The sequence below is a fragment of the Drechmeria coniospora genome, chromosome 01, assembly GCF_001625195.1.
Source record: "Drechmeria coniospora strain ARSEF 6962 chromosome 01, whole genome shotgun sequence".
Taxonomy (NCBI): Eukaryota; Fungi; Ascomycota; class Sordariomycetes; order Hypocreales; family Ophiocordycipitaceae; genus Drechmeria; species Drechmeria coniospora.
In genome coordinates, this window is record NC_054389.1 from 12,075,609 (window position 1) to 12,095,768 (window position 20,160).

Sequence of the window (20,160 nt, forward strand, 5' to 3'; positions counted from 1 at the left end):
ACCAGGCGGCACGAGGCGGTGCTGCGGGGTGCGTTGCCACGACGCGACCGAGTCTGTCGTCCATGCTCCGCCGCGCCGTCTTGCCACGGGGAGACGATGCGTCGACGGCGCGCCATGGGCCACGTCCCTCTCCGACGGCAGAGCCTCCGACCAAAGGATCCGGATCATGATGAGGGAAGCGAGTCCATATCGGCCGCATCCGCGGCATCTTGGCCTCTCCGTCGCCGAGGGCAAGCTCGCGCCTGGCCGCGGCGGAGAGCAAAGGAACCTTTCGTCGGCAAAAGAGAGTTCCGTCGCCAAGGGCCCATCGCCGAGGTCGTGCACGCGCGCACCCACACGTCGGCCGACCGTCCTATCCAATCTGCGTTACCGGGCACGCAGGCAAGTGCAGGGGCACCAACGGAGCACAAGTGCCGAGATGCCTCGTCCACGGGAGCCCCATAGTATAGACTCCTTGCAGCCACCGACTGGCATCCTTGCTTACCTGCGCGATAGACATGGTCGAGCTCGGGCACTGGAAGCATGCCTCGCGCCGAAACTGATTCGCCACCACGGCTCGACGCCTTGAAACGAAGCTCTACACCTCCTTGTGCGTAGCGGCACCTTGACGTCCGTCTCCGCCGTCTCCGCCCCTCTCCCGACAGACGCGCACCCTAGCCGGTTCGGTTCCAGTTTGCCCTTGGACTTTGCCGAGGAATATGCTTCGACCGCGCTCGTTGCTACGGGCTCGTTGCTGCCGCCGCTTTCCTGGGCTCGCGCGAACGGCGCAACGACGTCGATCACGTTCCAACTTGCACTGGCGACCCCCCGAGGGCATCTATCGTTTCGCCGAGTCATGCATATACGGGGGGATCGGTTCAGGGCTCTTCACCCATCTCAAAGTTAAAAGGATAGCCACCGGGTATGTATGATTCGGGACAATGTCAAGCTGGAAGAGGATGGCGGTTGGCAATCAGACCACGGCACTCGATTCGGCGCATCTGCTCGCAAAAGCCATGCTTCGAATAATGCCGCCCAAAAGTACAGGCTAGTGACACTAGAGACCACCGACGGTACGGGCGACCAGTACATGCACAAGTACTAGGTACGTGCTGACCCTGCTCTCAAGTATGGCGCATGCACGGCGCCATGCGGCGTTTACATGTACATGTACTGGCATGTGCTCTGTACTGCAAGTACCTGCAAACTCTACCGTACTGTAGTTGTAGTTCTACAGTAGGTACTTACTACGGAGTACCAAAGACTGAATAGGTACCTAGTAATACTTACTTGTATACCGGGATCATGTACTTAGGTACCTACGTGTAGGTACAAGTATGCATGCAAATGCATGTACAGCTACAACTGCAGTTGCTACCGCCAGGCCGGACTATTAGGTATCTACGGAGTAGCGAACGCCGATGTACAAGTCAAGTCACCTATGCCAGCCAACCAATAAGTAAACGTACCGGTGGGACGGACCGTCGAAGCATGTACAGAGTACAGTGAGCGCCGGTACTTGGTTGCACTGTGCAGAACATGCCATCATTCCATTGCAAGCACCGAATACAAGCGAATACAGCACACACAGTACGTGCTTGCGTAAGCGCTCCGTACTCTGTACCGTATGAATACTGTGCACCGTACGGAGAACTCTGTAGCCGTATGAATACTGTGCACCGTACGGAGTACTCTGTACCGTATGAATACTGTGCACCGTACGGAGTACTCTGTAGCCGTATGAATACTGTGCACCGTACTCGGGTAGCCGTATGAATACTGTGCACCGTACTCTGTAGCCGTATGAATACTGTGCACCGTACTCTGTACCGTATGAACACTGTGCTCCGTCTTCCCATCTTCACCACCACGCATCACCACCGCGCATCACCACCACGCATCACCACCACGCACATCCTCCCACCCAAACTCAAAACCCCCTGCCTGCATGGCGCAGCTGAGCCCTCGCCTCGATCGCAAGCATCCGTAGAACCTTGGCAACCGCCATTGTCGCGGCTTGGGCGGAAGCGATTGGCCAGGTGCCGTTTCGTGAGCAGCTTTCTCTTGGTATAGTGCTCGTTACCACCCCAAGACATGCCCAGGCAACTCTAAACATGCTACCGTTTCCGTCGATGAGCAGGGAATTATACGAATATTCACCTACAACAGAACACGCGCGAATGGTCATGTTTGGACCCATGCCGTCCCGCAAACCAGGAACGTCACCATCCTTGATGCCCCACTCCCCCCGCCGAGACAAAAGCGGTTATAATGAAAATTAAATCTTGTTCATTCCAACCGAGCCAATCACTCACTACGACGCCTGCTCACAGGTGTTCGAATCTTCCGTAGTATAGTGGTCAGTATGCAAGCTTGTCACGCTTGAGACCCGGGTTCAATTCCCGGCGGGAGAGACCGCCAGGATCGCAAGGTCCTACTTTTTTTCATTTTTTGCTTCTACAAACACGCGACGCAATCGAGATAATAAAGATGCTCGCACTTTGCTTTCACCTTTGAAGCCGCTTGTTGCGGCACGAGCAAACGCCTAGATGCTACGGAGCTATCCGAGTAAGAAGCCATTTGTGCTCCTGTTCTCTACCATGGCCTATTCCTCCTCATCCACCAAAGTGTAAATTAAATACATGTCATGTGTGAGTGGGATCGCCGTCTCGTACCACCTAATCATCCATCGTCAACATACGACGACTTTACACGCCATTCTGTCCCCGACGCTCCACCTCTCCCTCACCTTGTCCTTCCATGCCGCGAAGCTCTGCACCCTCCCGTCCTCGAGCAAAATCTCCCCCGTGTGCAGCAGCCGGTTCAGCGGCGGCACCGTGAACCACGCGTGGTCGCGTCGGCAGACGACCTTGTCGCTGCCCTCGCCCACCTTGTCGCTGCCCTCGCCCACCTTGTCGCTGCCCTCGCCCACCTTGTCGTTGCCCTCGCCCACCTCGTCGTCCGCCGCCTTAATCACCTTGTCCAAGCACCGGCGGCAGAAGCACTCCACGCAGTAGCGGCACACGACAAACTCCTCCCACGCCGCCATGTTCTTGAAGCACTGGAAGCAGCTGCGGTTGTAGCATTGAATGTCCGGCAGCTTCGGCTCGCCGAGGTGCTCCGCCGGCGATTCGCCAATCGTGCTAAACGACGCTTCCGGGTTGACCTTGCGCATCGATCGCGCCAGCGCCTGCGCGTTCGTCGTCTCCCCCGCCGCCGTGAAGATCCGGAACAGGTTGTCGAGCGCAAACACGTCGTTTTCCGGTTCGCCGTCCGACAGCAGGTCGAGGCTGTCCCGTATGAGCGCCCGGAGCAGCGCCTCGGCCTCCGACTCCCTGCCCAGGTGCCGGTAGAAGCAGGCGAGGTAGATGGACGCGGCGTTGACGTCCGATCCCAGCATGTACGGCGGCATGTTGAAGTTGTGGTGCTCGTCCTGCTTCTGCTGCACCACCTCGAGCCTGCCGATCCACGCCCTGGCTTCGGCCGACGTCCAGCCGGCGTCGAGAACCTTTTGCTTGTACAGGGCGGCGAGCCTCTGGAACGACATGGCGTACGCCTGCCGCGTAGGTATGCTCCCGCGCGGACGGTACTCGTCCAGCGAGATTTGCTCGAAGACGGCGATGGCCCGGTCAATGTCCCGGGCGTACGCAAACGTCGTCCCCAGCGCCAACCGGAGGTGCAACACGACCAGCGTCTCGCGCAGGTGGACGTCGGCAATCTCGATGGCAAGCGACAGGCGCTGCTGCAGAAAATCCGTCTTGCCCGTCTTGCTCGCGGCCTTGGGTATCCAGTCCATGACGAGCCGCGTCCGGTAGCTGGTCACCAGCAGGTTGACGAAGCGGCTCTGACCATACCTGCTTCGCGTCGAAGGCGCCGCCATCTGCTCCGCGAGATCCATGACCGCGCCGTACAGGTTTTCCAACGAGAGAACCTCAAAGTAGCCCCTTTCCGCTTCGAGAAACTCGTCCTCGTTGAGGCCCGCCCCTTCGGCGCTGCCGATGGCTTTGCCAAAGTGCTCGTGGGCAACCTCCAGCTTGCCGGTGCGGTACGCGCACTGGGCGATGAGAAGGAAATCCTTGTACAGCCGCCACCTGCTCTGCCCGAGCGCGCCTCCCCGCCAGCGGCCTTGGCGCATGTCGCGATCCTCCATCGCCGCGCACTCGAGGGCTTGATCCAAGGCGGCGCCGTACCGCTCATCCCTGTAGAGGCAAAAGGCGATGCGACCGGACGTCTCGACGCTGCTGCCGTCCATCTCGAGAGCCGTTTCGTAATGTTTGAGCGCCTCGGCGTGCATCTCCATGGTCAGGTACGTGCTCCCAACGCGCCTGTGCCAGTGAGCCGTCTCGGGCTGAGCCGCCCACGCCGTCGCCGTCGCCACCCGTTCCTCGATCGAGACGTCGGGCCAGTGGAGGTTTGCCTGAGACCACTCGTGCCCCGAGCTCACAAAGGCGACGTTGTGCACAATCTTGAAGCAGAAGCGCGTTGGGACGTAATGTGCGCAGTCGGCGGCCAGCCAGGCTTTGGCATAAAATCGCCCCATGGGCTCGCAGACCGTCACGGGCTTCTCAAACGATCGCCTCGCAAAAGTCTTGGCTCCATCGTCGAGGCCGTCGATGACTGCCGGATCGTTGAGCCATCGTCGCAGACCGTGCATGTTGCCATCGCTAAAGATGTCCAAACCCTCGTCGTTTTTCTCGTACGTGATGCTCCAGTCGAACATGGTGCTCTCGTCCGTCAGCATCAGGTATAGCTGAGGCCCAAGCGCTCGCTTGTCGTCGTCGGACACACCCGCCGGGTCGATGGCGGCCACGTGCTCCTGCCAGTACCATGCGGCGTATTGCTTGATCGCCTGCTTTCCACGACCGAGGTCCAGGCCGGCGAACCAGGCCGGTTGGGTGAAAATCTTGAGACAGGATTTCAGTATGTGGATGCGAGCCTTGTTGATGTCGAAGCCGACGGTGGATTCGACCGCCGCCGCCTGGGCGGAGCGTCCGTGCCGGAAGAACTCGTGCACCGACGTGTGAAAAAAGGTGACGTGCGTCGTGGATTCGTTGGACCGGAACTCGACGTCGCTCGCCGAGTCGAGCAGTTCGGCGTGCAGCGGGCTCAGCGGCCTTGGCGGGCTCACGGTAGGGCTCGAATGCCTACTCGTGCTCACGCGAACGGCAGGGCTGAGATGCTGTCTGGGAACCGGCACGTCGCCGACGCTCAGGCTTCGTCCGTGGGCCGTCCTCGCCGGACCGACGTCCCGCTTCAGGTTTCGCTGCGCCCTGTCAAAGTCCTTGACGAGGTCGTCCGTGGTCAAGCCGTCCTGGCGTTCGAGCTCGAAGAAGCAGGCGTACTGGCGTCGCATCGACTCCTCCAAAAACAGGGGCGAGTCTCCAAACTCCATGACGAGGACGGCCTCGAGCTGCTCGAGGGTCAGGGCCTGCCGGCGCAGGTGACCCATCGCAGCATCTCGTTGAGATCCCTGACTTCCTCTCTCGATATGCTCTTGGCGAGACTGTCGAGCGTCCTCTGCAGCACGCCGTCAATCTCCTTCGGGTAGGCCTCGAGGCTTTCGAGGATGGAACTCTGATGACGCTTGCGGTTCACGTCGTCCATCATGAACTTGGCCACGATGAACAGGCCGTCGGCCTTTCGTTCAAGCGCCTCCATGACCCTCCTCTTGAAGTCGACGTTGGTGCGGCCGAGCACCCTGGAGTGGAGAACGCTGTCGTGGATGAAGGCGCTGACATCCATGGCGATGCGGTCCGACGTGACCTGGACCGTGGTCAGGGTACCGCCGGGAACGGGCGGGTCGAGCGATGCCGTGAGCTTGTCGGACATGTACGACCGGCCGACGAGGGCAAACTGAAAGCGCGGTCGGGACCCCGGCCGTAGGTTGTCATCCGGTGCCAGCATGGACAGGAGCTGCTTGATCTCGTCTTCGTCGGCCTCGTCGATGCCATCGAAGAATACGTATCTGGTCCGGTCGACGGGGCCATCGGGAGGGGGAGTGCAAAAGAGCTGGCGGAAGGCACTCGGGACGGTCCTGATTTCGTCCTCACCATGAAGCTTCTGCATGAGCTCACTGGCGTAAAAGGCATCGCCCTCGCTCAGCTGATAGGCCACGTCGCGCAGCGCTTGCAGCACCGACCTCGTCTCGGGGTTGTTTGCGCGGAAGAAAAAGTAGCCGACGCTGGTGCGCTGGTCAAAGGTTTCCTTTCCCCATCTGATGATGCGCGCCGTGAGGTAGGACTTTCCGGTTCCTGCAAGTGGCGTGCATGAGTCACGGGTAGTCTCGATTTCGATGCATTCTGTTACTGACCCGCATTGCCGGATATCCAGAGATATGGCTTCTCTCCCCGGACCCATGCATTCAAACCCTCGTCTCGAAGGATCCATTCGCAGGTTCCCGGCACGATGGACTTGCGAAAGGCGTTGTAGAAGTCCTCGGGGAAGGGCGAGGGCGCCAATACCTTCCGGAGCTTGTCACCGCTGGCGGCACGCTCAGACTGCTCCGACCGGATATTTTGGACCGTCTGGTTGACCTGGGTGACGGCGACCTCGATCCTGTCGGCCTTTGCATCTATTCTGGAGACGCCGCCGTAGGTGTCGGCCGCCACTTGGCGCTCCTCACCCGAGGTCAACGACTTGAGGGACTCGAGGGCGGGTTGGACGGGATTCTCGAGGCCCATGAGGCGCTTGAAATATGCCTTGAAGCGGCCCTGACGAGCCTCGTTTGCCGAAAGGACGAGGACCTGGAAGAGGGCCGCGAGTATGGCGATGAGCTTGTCGCGCAGGGCGGGCGAGAGCCGGTGCTTGACGTAGACGTCGAGGCGTGATGTAAAGTCCTGAGGGCGCTTAGCCGTGCACGCCGAAGAGGGCAGGCAAGAAGCATCGCTTCGGGTTGCGTTCTTACCGCGAGCTGGACGAACAGCTCGACAATGGAGTCGTACGTGGCCGACACATTCTGCGCAGCCTTGGTCAGGTGCAAGACGGCGGCGTAGATGCCCTGCGTCGGTGCAAAGACGGCGGAAGCGACGCCGACCAAGACATCGCCAGCAACCTCGACGGGGGCAAAGGCGGCACCCAGGGTGTCGAAGAGGGCGCGACGACGGGCGCGAAAGGCGGAGAAATGGTCATTTTGCACCCTCAGCTCCCGCTTGAGGTCGTCGATGGACCGCATGGGTGGGGACAGGAAGTCTTTCATCTTGTTTCCGGACTTGACGCGGTAGGCCTTGGCAGCATCGGCGACGATGGCACCAAACTGGCGTTCCACGTCGAGCGGCACCGCCATGGTGATTTGGGCGCCCGGCGTACCGAAAGACGAGAGACGCAGGTCGTGGGCGTTGGGAGCCGAGCCTGGTGCGGTATATGTACACGTATGTCAACCGACGAGGCACCCGGCCCAGCGGCAACGCTCCTCGCGGCAACGACCCTTGGTGGTGCACAGCCTTTCGCGGGCAGAAGAGATTGGCTGGCGAGGTGCAGAGGGAGGGCGGCTTGTGACGTTGCTGCAGGTGGCATAGGGTGTGATTGGGCCATCGGGACGGTGACGGCACATGCGGCTCAGCATCTTGCCTACAAGGCTGACCATGGTCACGCCTTGCATCCGGGTTGCCTTGTGGGTGCCTAGGTACGGTAGCATCGTGCAATAATCCATCGTCACGGCGCTGCCAGCCCCAAGGGTAGAGGTTGAACGGAGCTTCGACCAGGACGTTGCCCATCACCGATCAAAAGTCTTGGTCGAGGCGACATGGACGGTTGGCGGGTGTGTTGTGCTGCACGGATACGAATGGTGAGTCGTATGCGGGTGGACAATTTCGGTGATTTACTGTGCGACGATGACGATTCAACGGAGAGGGCATGATGCGGGCAGACGAGCTTGGTAGAATTGGAGAGGGCAGGGTGAATCGGGTGAATCGACGAGGCTCGGTGAGAGAGAGAGGAGACGACGGTGAGAGGAGACGGCGGTGGTGGGCGGTTGCGGACACGCACTGCAGGCGCGACCGTCCCCATCGATGACTTCCTTCCCTTGAAGTGAAAAAAAAACTTGCACGGGTTGCTCCTGCCTCGTACATGTCCAGTACGTGGGAATTATCATGGTGCGTTGGTACCGACTTTGCATACCACTGTGCAGACTTTGACGATGGCATCGGCGATGGCTTTCACTGTTCCTTCATTTGATCGACGACCGACACGATGGACATCCATTTCGGTTTACGTGGATGGACATTGCTCGCATGCTGGTGTGCTTGCCCAGGGAAGATGGCGACAATTGCCAGGGGCTGACGACAAGTGCCGCCCAGGACCGATGGCATGCAGAATGCATAGGTCCGAAAGCACCAAAAACATCGACCCCGTCCTCGTCAGCAGTCGTTATCCACGCGTCCGTGGATACAAACACCCTGGACATACTACGTCGAGGCGCATGGCAGGCAGGTTTCCGTCGGGCAGCGGGCACAAGTGCCGTCCGTCCGCACGTCTTTCACGCGGACACCAAGCTCGGCCATTCATCCAATACCAGCCGTTGATCCAAACCCAGCCGTTGATCCAAACCCAGCCGTTGATCCAAACCCAGCCGTTGATCCAAACCCAGCCGTTAATCCAATCCCTGCCCATTCATCCATTCTAGCAGCCAGATGATGCGGTGCCTTTGCATTACGACGGAAAAGAGTCGAGATGGAAGCACAAAACGATTGTCGGCGCCGAATGCAATGACTTTTCCACGGAGCGGTAACCGAGTCGTACCCGAAATCCAAGCCACAGGGGGCCAGTTCGTCTGATGACACCGACGGCAGTCGCTGCAGGGGGGCGGATATTGCCAGGGATCGATTCCATTTCCAGCAGGTACTACAAAGGTGACGCAGCTGACATGCTCGCCACGGCACAGCCATCACCCCCCAGGCCGTTCGCACCAAGCTCACGCATCTCCAGGATGGGGGCAACGATGGACGAGATGATCAGCGGCCGGCCCAGAGCAAGGTCAGACACGTCATGATGACCATGGTTTCGAACACCGGACCGCACTGGACGTTGAGCTGCAGCCTCCCGCAGCCGGCTTTGCCCCCCGTGCTGGTGAAGACGGCGAGAACGCGGGGCCAATGGCAGTCGCCGCCTTTGGTGAGCACATCTGGTGGTTCCTCCTCGACGAGCTTGTAGTTTTGCGGCCTCCAGGCCGCCACATTCATGCCATCGACGGCGACGTGCCGCGTCCGCTTCCAGAGAAACGATTTTCGCTCGCCATCTCGACGACCATGTGGCGGCGAGGTCTGCGGAGACATTGCCGAGGTGTCGGCCGTTGACTGCCGCGGCGACCCTAGCGGCAACGTCGGCAGATGCAAGCTCCAACGGTGGCTCGTGCCTGACCTGTTGGCCATTCGCATGTCCTCCCAGCAGACACGGTCCGGGGGCGCATCCAACGACGCATCGCCGAGGCCGATGGTGAAGTGCTTGCTGAAGAGCGGCAGCCGACTGACGGCGATGACGGGAGAGGCGACGTCGAGGCCGGCGTGCATCGTGAGCATGGGCGGGAAGGCGCCGGCCCGGACGAGCGAGTGGCTCGCGTCGGCCTCTGTCTCGCCTTTTGTCAACGCACAGGGGGGTGGGGTGACGGTGAAGCGCTTCCCGAAGACGGACCTGTCGACGGTGAACGTCTTGATGGCGTCCATGTCGCTTGATGCTGCTGACAATTAATGAAGGAGACAGATTCCTCCTTGCTCGCAGTCATTGTTCCATGGGGTAATCGGAGAGAGCTTTATACTTTCGACGAGGCCTTTCGTCCGTCCCCGAAACCGTTGCGGCGCCAAGCCTTGTCGGGTGGAATAGTGACTTGCGATTGACGTGGAATGCAGCTAGGCAGCAGTGACAAGGACAAAGCAGCATCGCCGCCACCGTTGAAGGACGCGGCGCGGGACATCACGGACGGATGGATATACGACGAATACGAGTCAGCCTGGTGGGCCAATCAATCAATCGATCACCGGATGACCAAAGGACGCACAAAAGAACAACACTCACAAACACTCCTACCTCTGCAATTCATGTCACACAGCGGACTACGATTTGATAACCGTTTGGCACCCAGCCCATGCCGCCGGTTCCCCACCAGTCCACCCTCCTTGGCAGAACAATGCTGTACTTGCAGTACACAGCAACTGGAACCTCGGCGGTGTGGAGATTTGGACCGTGACGGAATGGGCTCGTGGCAGATGCCTGGGGTCGGCAAGCGGCACATCGGTCTCGAAACATGGACGCACGTCGGCATCCCGCCGGCCAGCTCCCGCGCGCCGGCCAATGTTTGGACGACACCCCTGGAGCACGAGCACCGTTCGCCGAGATGGACAGGCGACTGAATAGGTGGTCCGATAAAATGCGCACGGGAAATGGCGAGCGAGCGAATGCCGCGTACTTAAATGGATGCATGCGTGGCCATGCACGCTTTTCAGGCGCCCATACATCCAGGCCCAAGTATAAGATTGTGTGCGCCGGACACCGAGAGCCTTGCGCCGAGGCGACCCCTTTGCCGAGCAGGGGGTGCATCGTCAGTCCAACGGCGCCAACTTTTCGCTCATGTCTCACTCGTGCCTCGCCCTCGCATTCCCCTTGGCCCTCGCTCTGGCGGTCGTGCCGTTGGCCTTTGTCCCATCCTCCACGGCACCGACGTCCCCGTCGCTCGCCGCCGCCATCACGACGTCGACGGCCAGCATGCTCGCGCCAGCATCGCCGACGGCGGAAGCAAAGCCGCCGGCGCCCCCCACGCACTATGCCGTCCTCCTCTTTGACGGCTTCCAGGCCCTCGACGTCTTTGGCCCCCTCGACGTGCTCAACATGCTCTCGCGCGACCACGGCCTGCGGCTCTCCATCGTCGCCGCCCGTGCCGGATCGGTCTCGACGCGGACGGCGAGCATGACGCAGCGCATCGGCCAGGACGTCACGGCCACCCACACGCTGGCGACGGCTCCGCGCGACATTGAAGTGCTGCTGATCCCCGGCGGCATGGGCACACGGCTCGAGGACCTGCGACGACCCGAGGTGGCCTTTATCCGGTCCGTCTTCCCGCGCCTGCGCTTCCTGCTTACCGTCTGCACGGGAAGCTCACTGGCGGCCCGCGCGGGCGTGCTCGACGGGAGAGAGGCGACGACCAACAAGCGGGCCTTTGATCGGGTGCGTCCCCCTTGCCCCGGAGACGTGCCATTCCGCGCGGAGCGGAGGAGGAGTGAAGCCGAACGGGGCGCCGAGCGGACTCGCCGACGCTGACGCTTACCTCGTCGCAGATCCGGGCGCAGAGCCCCAGAGTGCACTGGGTTCGGCAGGCCCGCTGGGTGCGCGACGGCAACGTCTGGACCTCGTCCGGCATCTCGGCCGGCATCGACATGATGTACGCCTTTGTGGGCGCCCACTACGGCGAGGACGTGGCGGCGGCCATTGCCTGGGATGCCGAGTACACGCGCAACCTGGATCCGTCGGACGACCCCTTTTCGGAGCCGAGGGCGATGCTGTAGGAGCAGCCCTGATGACTTGTGCGGAATTGCCGTCATTGATGGCATGACGTCGCAGGGGACCGAACTGGAACGAAGCAACACGTATTTGTTTGTCGAGGAACGGCACGAAGCACATGAAAGTACAAGGGCAAGCAGTTGCGCGTGTGACGGCGTCAAGTACGGTATTAATACAACAAGTACAAGTAAATACAGTACGTGTGCACAGACTGAGCATTTTTCGGAATAAATTGCACAAGCATTATACACGTACACTAATGAATGCTATTCCTTGCTGTTCTTGTGCATACTTGTATGTACTTCCGAGTGCTTGTAAGTAAGTACAGTAATTAAGTACTTTGCCACCCTCCCTCCCAAGTACAGTGGATTGCAACAAGTACATTTGAAGTACTTTCATGTCCTACGGAGAATTACGGATATGCACTTAAGTAGTATTGAGTGCCACTTGAAATTTCATACGTCTCCATTTACATGTACATGCAAGTACAGCTAGGTACATGGTCGTGTACTTACTCCGTACCGTAAGTGGTATTTACGGAGTACTGACTGCACACCTCCAAGTACTGCACATGTACATACAAGTACTTACAACTATTCTCCTGCCGAGGCGCAGGCTCGGGATAATGCTCCATAGAGAGTATGCATCTCAGACGACCAAAGTTCGCGTACCTCAGTCGACCACACTAACGCTACAATAAGAAAAAACAGGTTACGGTACATAACCTTTTGCGTAAATACTTTTGGAAAATTAAAAAATACTTCCTAGGAACTACAGCTCGAACTCCAACTTACATCTAAAAAATAAACTGTATACCTAGAAATTACAGTACTTAGGAAAATATAGGGTATCTATTGCGCTAGGAACTAACTGCTAATTACAGTATATCTACTGCGCTATAAACAACTTTAAGTTATAGTGCGTCTACTGCGCTATAAATAACTTTAAGTTACAGTACGTCTACTATATTGCGAATTAGTTATCGCTTGGAATTAGTTCCAAACTACTTCCTGTGCGTTTTAGTGGAATTAATTCCGAACTACTTTACTATACCTTATTGGAATTAATTCCGAACTACTTCGCCATACCTTATTAGAATCGGTTCCAAACTACTTTGCCGTACCTTATTGGAATTGGTTCCAAACTACTTCGCTGTACCTTATTGGAATTAATTCCAACCACTTCGTATACGTCTTGGTGGAATTAATTCTGACTACTTTACCGTACCTTATTGGAATCGGTTCCGAACTACTTTACCGTACCTTATTAGAATTAATTTCGAACTACTTTACCTTATCTTATTGGAATCGGTTCCAAACTACTTTGCTATACCTTATTGGAATTAATTCCAACTTACTTTGCAGTATCTTATTAAAGTAAGAGATAGATCTAGTTCTATACCGTATTATTATAGATTCCAATAGTTATATACTCTTGTATTGCAAATAAATTATATAGGTATAGTACCTATCTTTATACTTTCTTCGAGAAACGCTACAAAAGGATTACAAGCTATTGCGCTAAGAGCTATTTATAGGTTACTATAGTAAAGTTACTTATATAAACGCATTGTATAAATATATTGCTATTCTATTCTAAAACAATTCGCATTGCGTTTTAATATCGTTACGTTTGTATTTCTATATACTTTTACAATTATTATACTATTATCTTGTTGCTAGTTTTACGTTAAATTTACAATTAATCCGTCCATTATATTGTACAAAAAGCATTAAGAATATCTTCGGTACCTTAATAAGGGCCGCCGCCTGCTAGACGAAATAATACTACTTGTTAAAATTACTGGTATTTATACTAGTAAGACTACCTAAATAGGATACTATCCTATATGTTGCTATTTGCAACACCGGGCAGCAGTACTACTGCTTGCCCATATACTACTACTGTACTGTACGTACCGGTAGTATATCGAGTTGACGAATTGCACTTGCTATGCAAATTCTCCTCGCTCCGACTTAGTACAATTAATAGCAGTACTACTATCCAGCCAATTTACTACTGTCGTACGTTACGTGCAAAGTAGTACTTAGTCGACTAAGCAAGATTATTAATCGGGCCGTTAATTAACGCGCTCCTAACTACTACTAGTAGTTGCCCGCTAACAGTACTACTATTGCGCGGGAGGACCCACCCAACTGCAACTAGCAGTTGCTTATCAGCAGTACTACTACTGGCCCACTCGACTACTGCAGCACTGCTGCTGTACTATCGCGACCGAACCCTAATACTGATCAACCCTACTAGTTGCAACTAACTAGCAGTATAACTCAACTAGAGTATTTGGAGCTGCATTAAATGCAAGCAGATTGTTCGGAGATGCATTGTATGGAATTAGACAGAATTCCAACACGTGTACATTGCACTAATTAAGGTACTACCTCTTAGGTATAAAATGGTCCTCCCTTTCCTATACTCTTAGATAGTTAGACACATACACAAGACGTACGCTAAACATACGTACGCGCGCAAGCAAGTATAAGAAACACAATAGTCTTTCTTTTCTGAATTGTCCCTTGGTACTCCTATTTGACTTGTTCAAATCTGTATTCCTTGCCCAGTTACTAACTAGTGCACTTCCTGCTGTTACTAACAGCCTCGATTGATATCCATTTTGGATAGTCCGTACAACTGAACTTCTACTGTGCACCCTTCCCATTTTACCCCTTTATTCTAAGAGGTAATTCCCCTTTTCATCTTAAGACTACTACTAAAGTTAAACAATTAAGGGGAGGTAATTTTAGTACCGGGAGAAGTTTTTTATCGCTACCAAAGCAATATCGGGATTTACATTATAGTAAGAACTTTATTGGAATTAATTCGTATTGGATTCAAACTAATAACTACTTAATTCTAGAATACTTAGTTTAGTAGTATATCGGTATTAAAAAACTACTATAAACGTATACATAAAGTCGATACGGAAAAGCAACAGCCCGGGTTAAATACCTACAAGTTCAATACAATCGTTAATAGTAAAATTATTCCTTGCTTTATATTTTAATACTAGTTGCTAATTAATTTAGGATAGTACGCCGATTTATCTACTAGTAATATACCATAGTAGATACCGAGAAAGCCTACCAAAACAATAATACTAATAATAGACAAGCGCCCCCCAATTCTCTAATACAATAGTCCACAATAATACTAAAGCACTCCTCTATTAGGAAATAAAACACTAGGACGCAGAGCTATACAGGTAAATATACAGTAAGCGCTACAACTTTGCAATATTTATAGCGGCCCGGCTATAGTAAACCAAGTTATTGCAAACATAGAGTTACTTACAGTATGTATTGGAATTAATTCGAATATATATCTAAGTAATACTAATTGCCTTACTAGGAACTACCTATAAGTACGGCTATACGGGATAAGGTATATAGATATTCTAAATACATTTTAAATTAGTTCCAGACTCGTTTACTAATTATATATAGACGGCTATAAGGCCGTTATTTAAACTAATTCGTTAAATACTAGTATTATCTCCTATTGTACTAGTATTATCCTTACCCTACCCCCCCCCTAGAACTCCTCCGCAACCAATAGTAGATCCGCAATAGGTAGTAAATTTACTATTTCCTTCGTTAAGCTTAGTATACGAAAATCTTAAGCCCAAAGACAATATAGATATAGATTAGGTATAATATTATATTGTATTCTAAGTAAGGTTAGAATTAATTCTAGTTTATTGCTAACGAACTTATAGGATAATAGTATTAAAATTAGTAACAAAAGTCTTAAGCCTAAAGCCAAAATAGATATAGATAAGGTATAATATTATATTGTATTCTAAGCGAGGTTGGAATTAATTTTGGTTTATTACTAACAAACTTACAGGATAATAGTAATAAAATTAGTAACGAAAGTCTTAAGCCCGAAGCCGATATAGATATAGATAAGGTATAATATTATATTATATTCTAAGCAAGGTTGGAATTAATTCTAGTTTATTGCTAACAAACTTACAGGATAATAGTAATAAAATTAGTAACAATAATACTACCGATAAGATGTAAAGCAAAACAGAAGAGTCCAGTAAGTTAAGTAATAATACGTCTAAGGATAAGGCTAAGCAGATTATAGAAAAAAAGGCCAAAAAGTAAGTACAGAAGGAGAAAAGAACCTAGAAAAAGGTAATAAAAAAGGCTAAGAAGAAAGTACAAAATAAAGCAAAAGTACAAAAAAAAGCAGTAAGGAGGGCCAAAAAGGTAAAGAAAAGAGCTACTACCTTATAGGTAGGTAACGTATAAAACCTAGAACTAGTTTAAAACCAATTTAAGCCAGTAAGCTAATAAACTCTTAGTAGGAAGATAATTATAATTATTAATCCGCCTCTAACATTCGTACTATAACGACTAATTTAGATATAAGCTCGTTTAGGAGTTCCTCCTTTAGTATAATAAAGATATATCGGCTAACTGTATACCCTAAAGGAGAGGTATATTTTAAATCTAAATAAATCTAAAGTTATTCTGTATATATAACTAACGGATTAATAGGGCGAAAGTTCTTAAACAAAACCTAGTACTATAGTACTAAAGTAAATCCTAACGCATTACGAATTAGTTTAGTTCTACCTTTACTATATTTAATCGAACTTTAATTACTAACAATATATAGGAGACGGATAAGTCCTACTATAATAGGCTTTTTTCTAGCCTACTGTTTAAGTTTATTCTAAAGCTAAAGGCTCCTCTAAATAAGGCGGGCAATAGATATAATACAAAGGAAATACACAAAATATTATTAACGCCAAACGATATAGATTTCCGTACCGGTAAATATAAATACGCATATTGCAAAGTAGTAAGCGGACGTAAGTAATTTAGAATTAATTCTACGCGTCTTTTAAGTTAGTACTAATATATTTATAGGCTACTATCTATTGCAATAATATACTTATAACTATTATATTTAGTCGAACTTCTACTTAACGTTAGAATAGGACTACCGTAACGGTTAAGGACGGAGGATAAAGACTAAGGGGTTTTATTATATAAGTATTACAATATAGTAGTCCAAATAAATATAGTATTTTAATCGGACGTAATATTTTAACTGGAATTAATAATCTTACAAAATAATAACGTATTTATAGTAAAAGTTTTCGAGATTTTAAAGCAATATCTCCTCTTAAGTTACCCCTAGATACCTTATACTCTCTCTTTTATTAGCCGTACTATAATTCTAGCTTTAAACAAACTAACAACAAAACCATTACAAAAATATAGTATTACTATAATAGCTATACTATAACCTATATTATATACTACGAATTAATTCTAAGTTATAGTATATATACCGTACTATATATTAATACTAGCGAATTTCCGAAATACAGTATATTGCATTACAAATAGATTCTAAACTATAGCGCATACGCTATACTATAGTATATTCTAAATTACAGTATATTGTATTGCAAATTAATTCCAAGTTACAGTACGTACCGTACTATAGTATAATAGTAAAATGCATTCCGAATTAATTCCAAACTATAGCGCACGCTATACTATAGTATAATTTTAGAATACATTCTAAATTAATTCTAAGTTACAGCACGTACACCGTACTATAGTATATTTCCAAATTACAGCGTATTGCACTACGAATTAATTCCAAGTTACAGCACGTACGCCGTACTATAGTATATTTCCAAATTATAGCGCATTACTTTACAAATTAATTCCAAGTTACAACGCATATACCATACTACAGTATATTTCCAAATTATAGCGCATTACACTACAAATTAATTCTAAGTTATAGCACGCATACCGTACTACAGTATATTTCCAAATTACAGCGCATTGCACTACAAATCAATTCCAAGTTATAGCGCACACGCTATACTATAGTATATTTCTAAATTACAGTACATTGCATTACAAATTAATTCCAAGTTATAACGCATATACTATACTATAGTATATTTCCAAATTACAGCGCATTGCTTTTAAATCAATTCCAAGTTACAGCGCATATACTATACTATAGTATATTTCCAAATTATAGCGCATTGCACTATAAATCAATTCCAAGTTATAGCGCGCATACCGTACTATAGTATATTTCCAAATTACAGCGCATTACATTACAAATCAATTCCAAGTTACAGTATATATACAGTACTATAAATTAATTCCATACTATATTTCGAATTAGTTCTAAACTATAGTACATACAGCGCAATATATATTATTCCGAATTACAGTTAGTACGTTATACTCCGAATTAATTTATTATACCTTTCTAAAATAAAATACTTAAAGATATTACTAAAAATAAATTATTCTCTTCTAAATTATTAATTCTAGCTAATTAACTGCATAATAAATTAGAATTATTGCAATAGATAATTAACTAGCTTTAATTGCATAAGGACTAAGAGTAAGTTAGAGTTTAAAATAAAGAGAAAAACTATTTACAATTACTTTTAGAATCCGTTAAGATTTAATTTATACTTTTAGCTTATCTTTATATTTACCGAACCTCTTGCTTTTTTACTATTATATATTAGTATAATTTCTAACGTAGATTTTTTATTTATATACTATTTCGAATTATCTTATAATAGAACCTTTTAGTTAAGGAAGTATTGCAAAAGTTATTACTAATCCTATATTACTTAAATCCAAAATAGAATGCAATTTAGTTCCGGTTATATTCGGTAGACCTAAGTAAGTAAAGTAAGTAAAAAAAGTAAATAAAGTACTTTAAATATAAAGATAACTTATAATTTAATATACTTTAGTAGTAATATATACCTCCTACTCTATCGATAGGAAATCTTATACAAAACCTTTACTCTATTAGTATTTCTCGGAAACTTTTCCCAATTACTAAGTATAATTTTACTGTAAAACTAATTTAGGCTAAATCGAATTATAGGATGTTTCTTATATCTTACCTAATATCGAATAGAAGTAACCTCTATACTCTTATTAAATTTAGTTTTAAATTAATTCTATATATAACTTACCTTTAAGTTTATTTATAATTAAGAGGTATATTTCTTCTAATTTAGCGTATAGTAAGCTTATTATTTTTTTAAAAAGGGACCCTAGGCCCTATAGTTTATACTTAAGTAATTATCGTTTAATACTACGCTAAAAGTAAACTTAGCAAAACCAAACCAATCGTTAAGTATACTAGTCCTAAGAGCGTTTTTCGGGGTTAATACTATATAAATATAAGCTAAATCCTAAAATATTAGTACTAAAGATTTAGTACAATAAATATATATACCTTACCTTATAAGTATTTAATTTCCTAGTCTATAATAATACTAATTAATCTAGTACTATATAGATACTTCTATATAATTAAGATATAATAGTTATTATATATAATAGAAAATACCTTTTAAAATATAAATGCAAAAAGCTCCTTAGTCTTTATATTTATATAAATATAAATAAGTAAAATAACTAAATATATATTAGCTTATTATATTGCTTTTAAACGAATTTATACTTACTATTTCTAGTAGTTAGGTATTTCTAACCCTAAATAGCCTTAACTTCTTTATTTCCTAAGATATATTTATAATTTATATTAATCTTAAGTATTTTTAGGCTTAGCCTTATAAAAAGCTTTACTTACTCTTAAAGAAAGCAAATAATAATAAAAACATTACTATTACAATTTATAAATTAAATATACTAAATAATTAGTATTATACTTATATACTAGGAATATACTTACTTTATTTAGGTTATATATTTTATTCTTCTACTTTATAAATACTATTAATTTCAATAAACCTATTAGATAGTATAATATTTTGTACTTCCTTAGGATTAATCGAATAATATTATAGTTCGATAAGCTTATATAGATTTAGCTTAATATCTTACTCTTATAGGTTATATAAAGCTCTTATATACTTAGTAAGGAAAGAAAAGGAACTATATAGAAATAAGTATAGGGTATAGGGAAAGGGAAAGTAAAATATACATAATATATTTTAAGGTTAGTTTATTTTCTATAGTAATTAAATAATATCTTTTACAATTACTAATAATATTTTTACTAAGGGTAGAGGTAGATATAAATAGATTCCGTAGCTAATAAGAATAACTAATAGAATTAAATTATTAATTAGTATAAGGAATACTATTTTAATACTATAATTCCAATAGATAAGGGGAGATTAGCTAGAAATATAATTAAATACTTTTAGTACTTAGTGTTTATTATATATAGTTTTAGTAAGTATACTTACTATAGAATTAGTTTCGTTATAAATTATAGTAAAACTTAAAGTAGGTCTCTATATATTTAATATCTTTACTATATAGAGTTATATAAATATTAGAATAAAATAGCTAGAAATTAAGGCTATACTATTTAAAAAAGAAAGAACTTAGCAACCGATTTTTTAGTAGAGTATATCGAGAAGGAGGTAAATATATACTATAGTAATAGTATATAAAGGAACCTCCTATATTAGTCTATATTATTAGTAATATATAATTAAAGGAAGATAGGATATATATATAGAATCGGTTGTAAATCTTAGTATTAGTTAATAAGTACCTTTAGAAGAAAGGCAGGCTTTATTTATATTAAAGACTTTTTTAATTATACGTACTTAGCTAAGAAAATAATTAGTTATATAATAGTATAGAACGAATTGTTTAGGTTATACCTAATAGCCTAAGTATA

General features: G+C 47.4%; 3 protein-coding genes and 1 non-coding gene across 4 annotated transcripts; 2 read left to right on the forward strand and 2 right to left on the reverse strand.

Moving 5' to 3' along the window:
* The first annotated feature begins 2,321 nt into the window (after positions 1-2,321).
* On the forward strand, positions 2,322-2,393 carry DCS_t22. Its single transcript has one exon. It is a non-coding gene; the product is annotated as a tRNA-Asp (tRNA).
* Positions 2,394-2,671: 278 nt separating this feature from the next.
* DCS_03228 (NACHT and TPR domain protein) lies at positions 2,672-7,261 on the reverse strand (the record flags this gene model as incomplete). The annotated part of the gene is made up of 4 exons (XM_040800552.1): positions 2,672-5,407; positions 5,455-6,230; positions 6,290-6,815; positions 6,884-7,261. 4 exons carry the CDS (start codon positions 7,259-7,261, stop codon positions 2,672-2,674), a joined length of 4,416 nt encoding a protein of 1,471 aa, XP_040661435.1.
* Positions 7,262-8,927: 1,666 nt separating this feature from the next.
* Positions 8,928-9,635, reverse strand: DCS_03229 (uncharacterized protein; the record flags this gene model as incomplete). The annotated part of the gene is made up of 1 exon (XM_040800553.1): positions 8,928-9,635. One exon carries the CDS (start codon positions 9,633-9,635, stop codon positions 8,928-8,930), a length of 708 nt encoding a protein of 235 aa, XP_040661436.1.
* Positions 9,636-10,160: 525 nt separating this feature from the next.
* On the forward strand, positions 10,161-11,468 carry DCS_03230 (ThiJ/PfpI family protein; the record flags this gene model as incomplete). The annotated part of the gene is made up of 3 exons (XM_040800554.1): positions 10,161-10,293; positions 10,478-11,130; positions 11,241-11,468. 3 exons carry the CDS (start codon positions 10,161-10,163, stop codon positions 11,466-11,468), a joined length of 1,014 nt encoding a protein of 337 aa, XP_040661437.1.
* Positions 11,469-20,160: the final 8,692 nt, after the last annotated feature.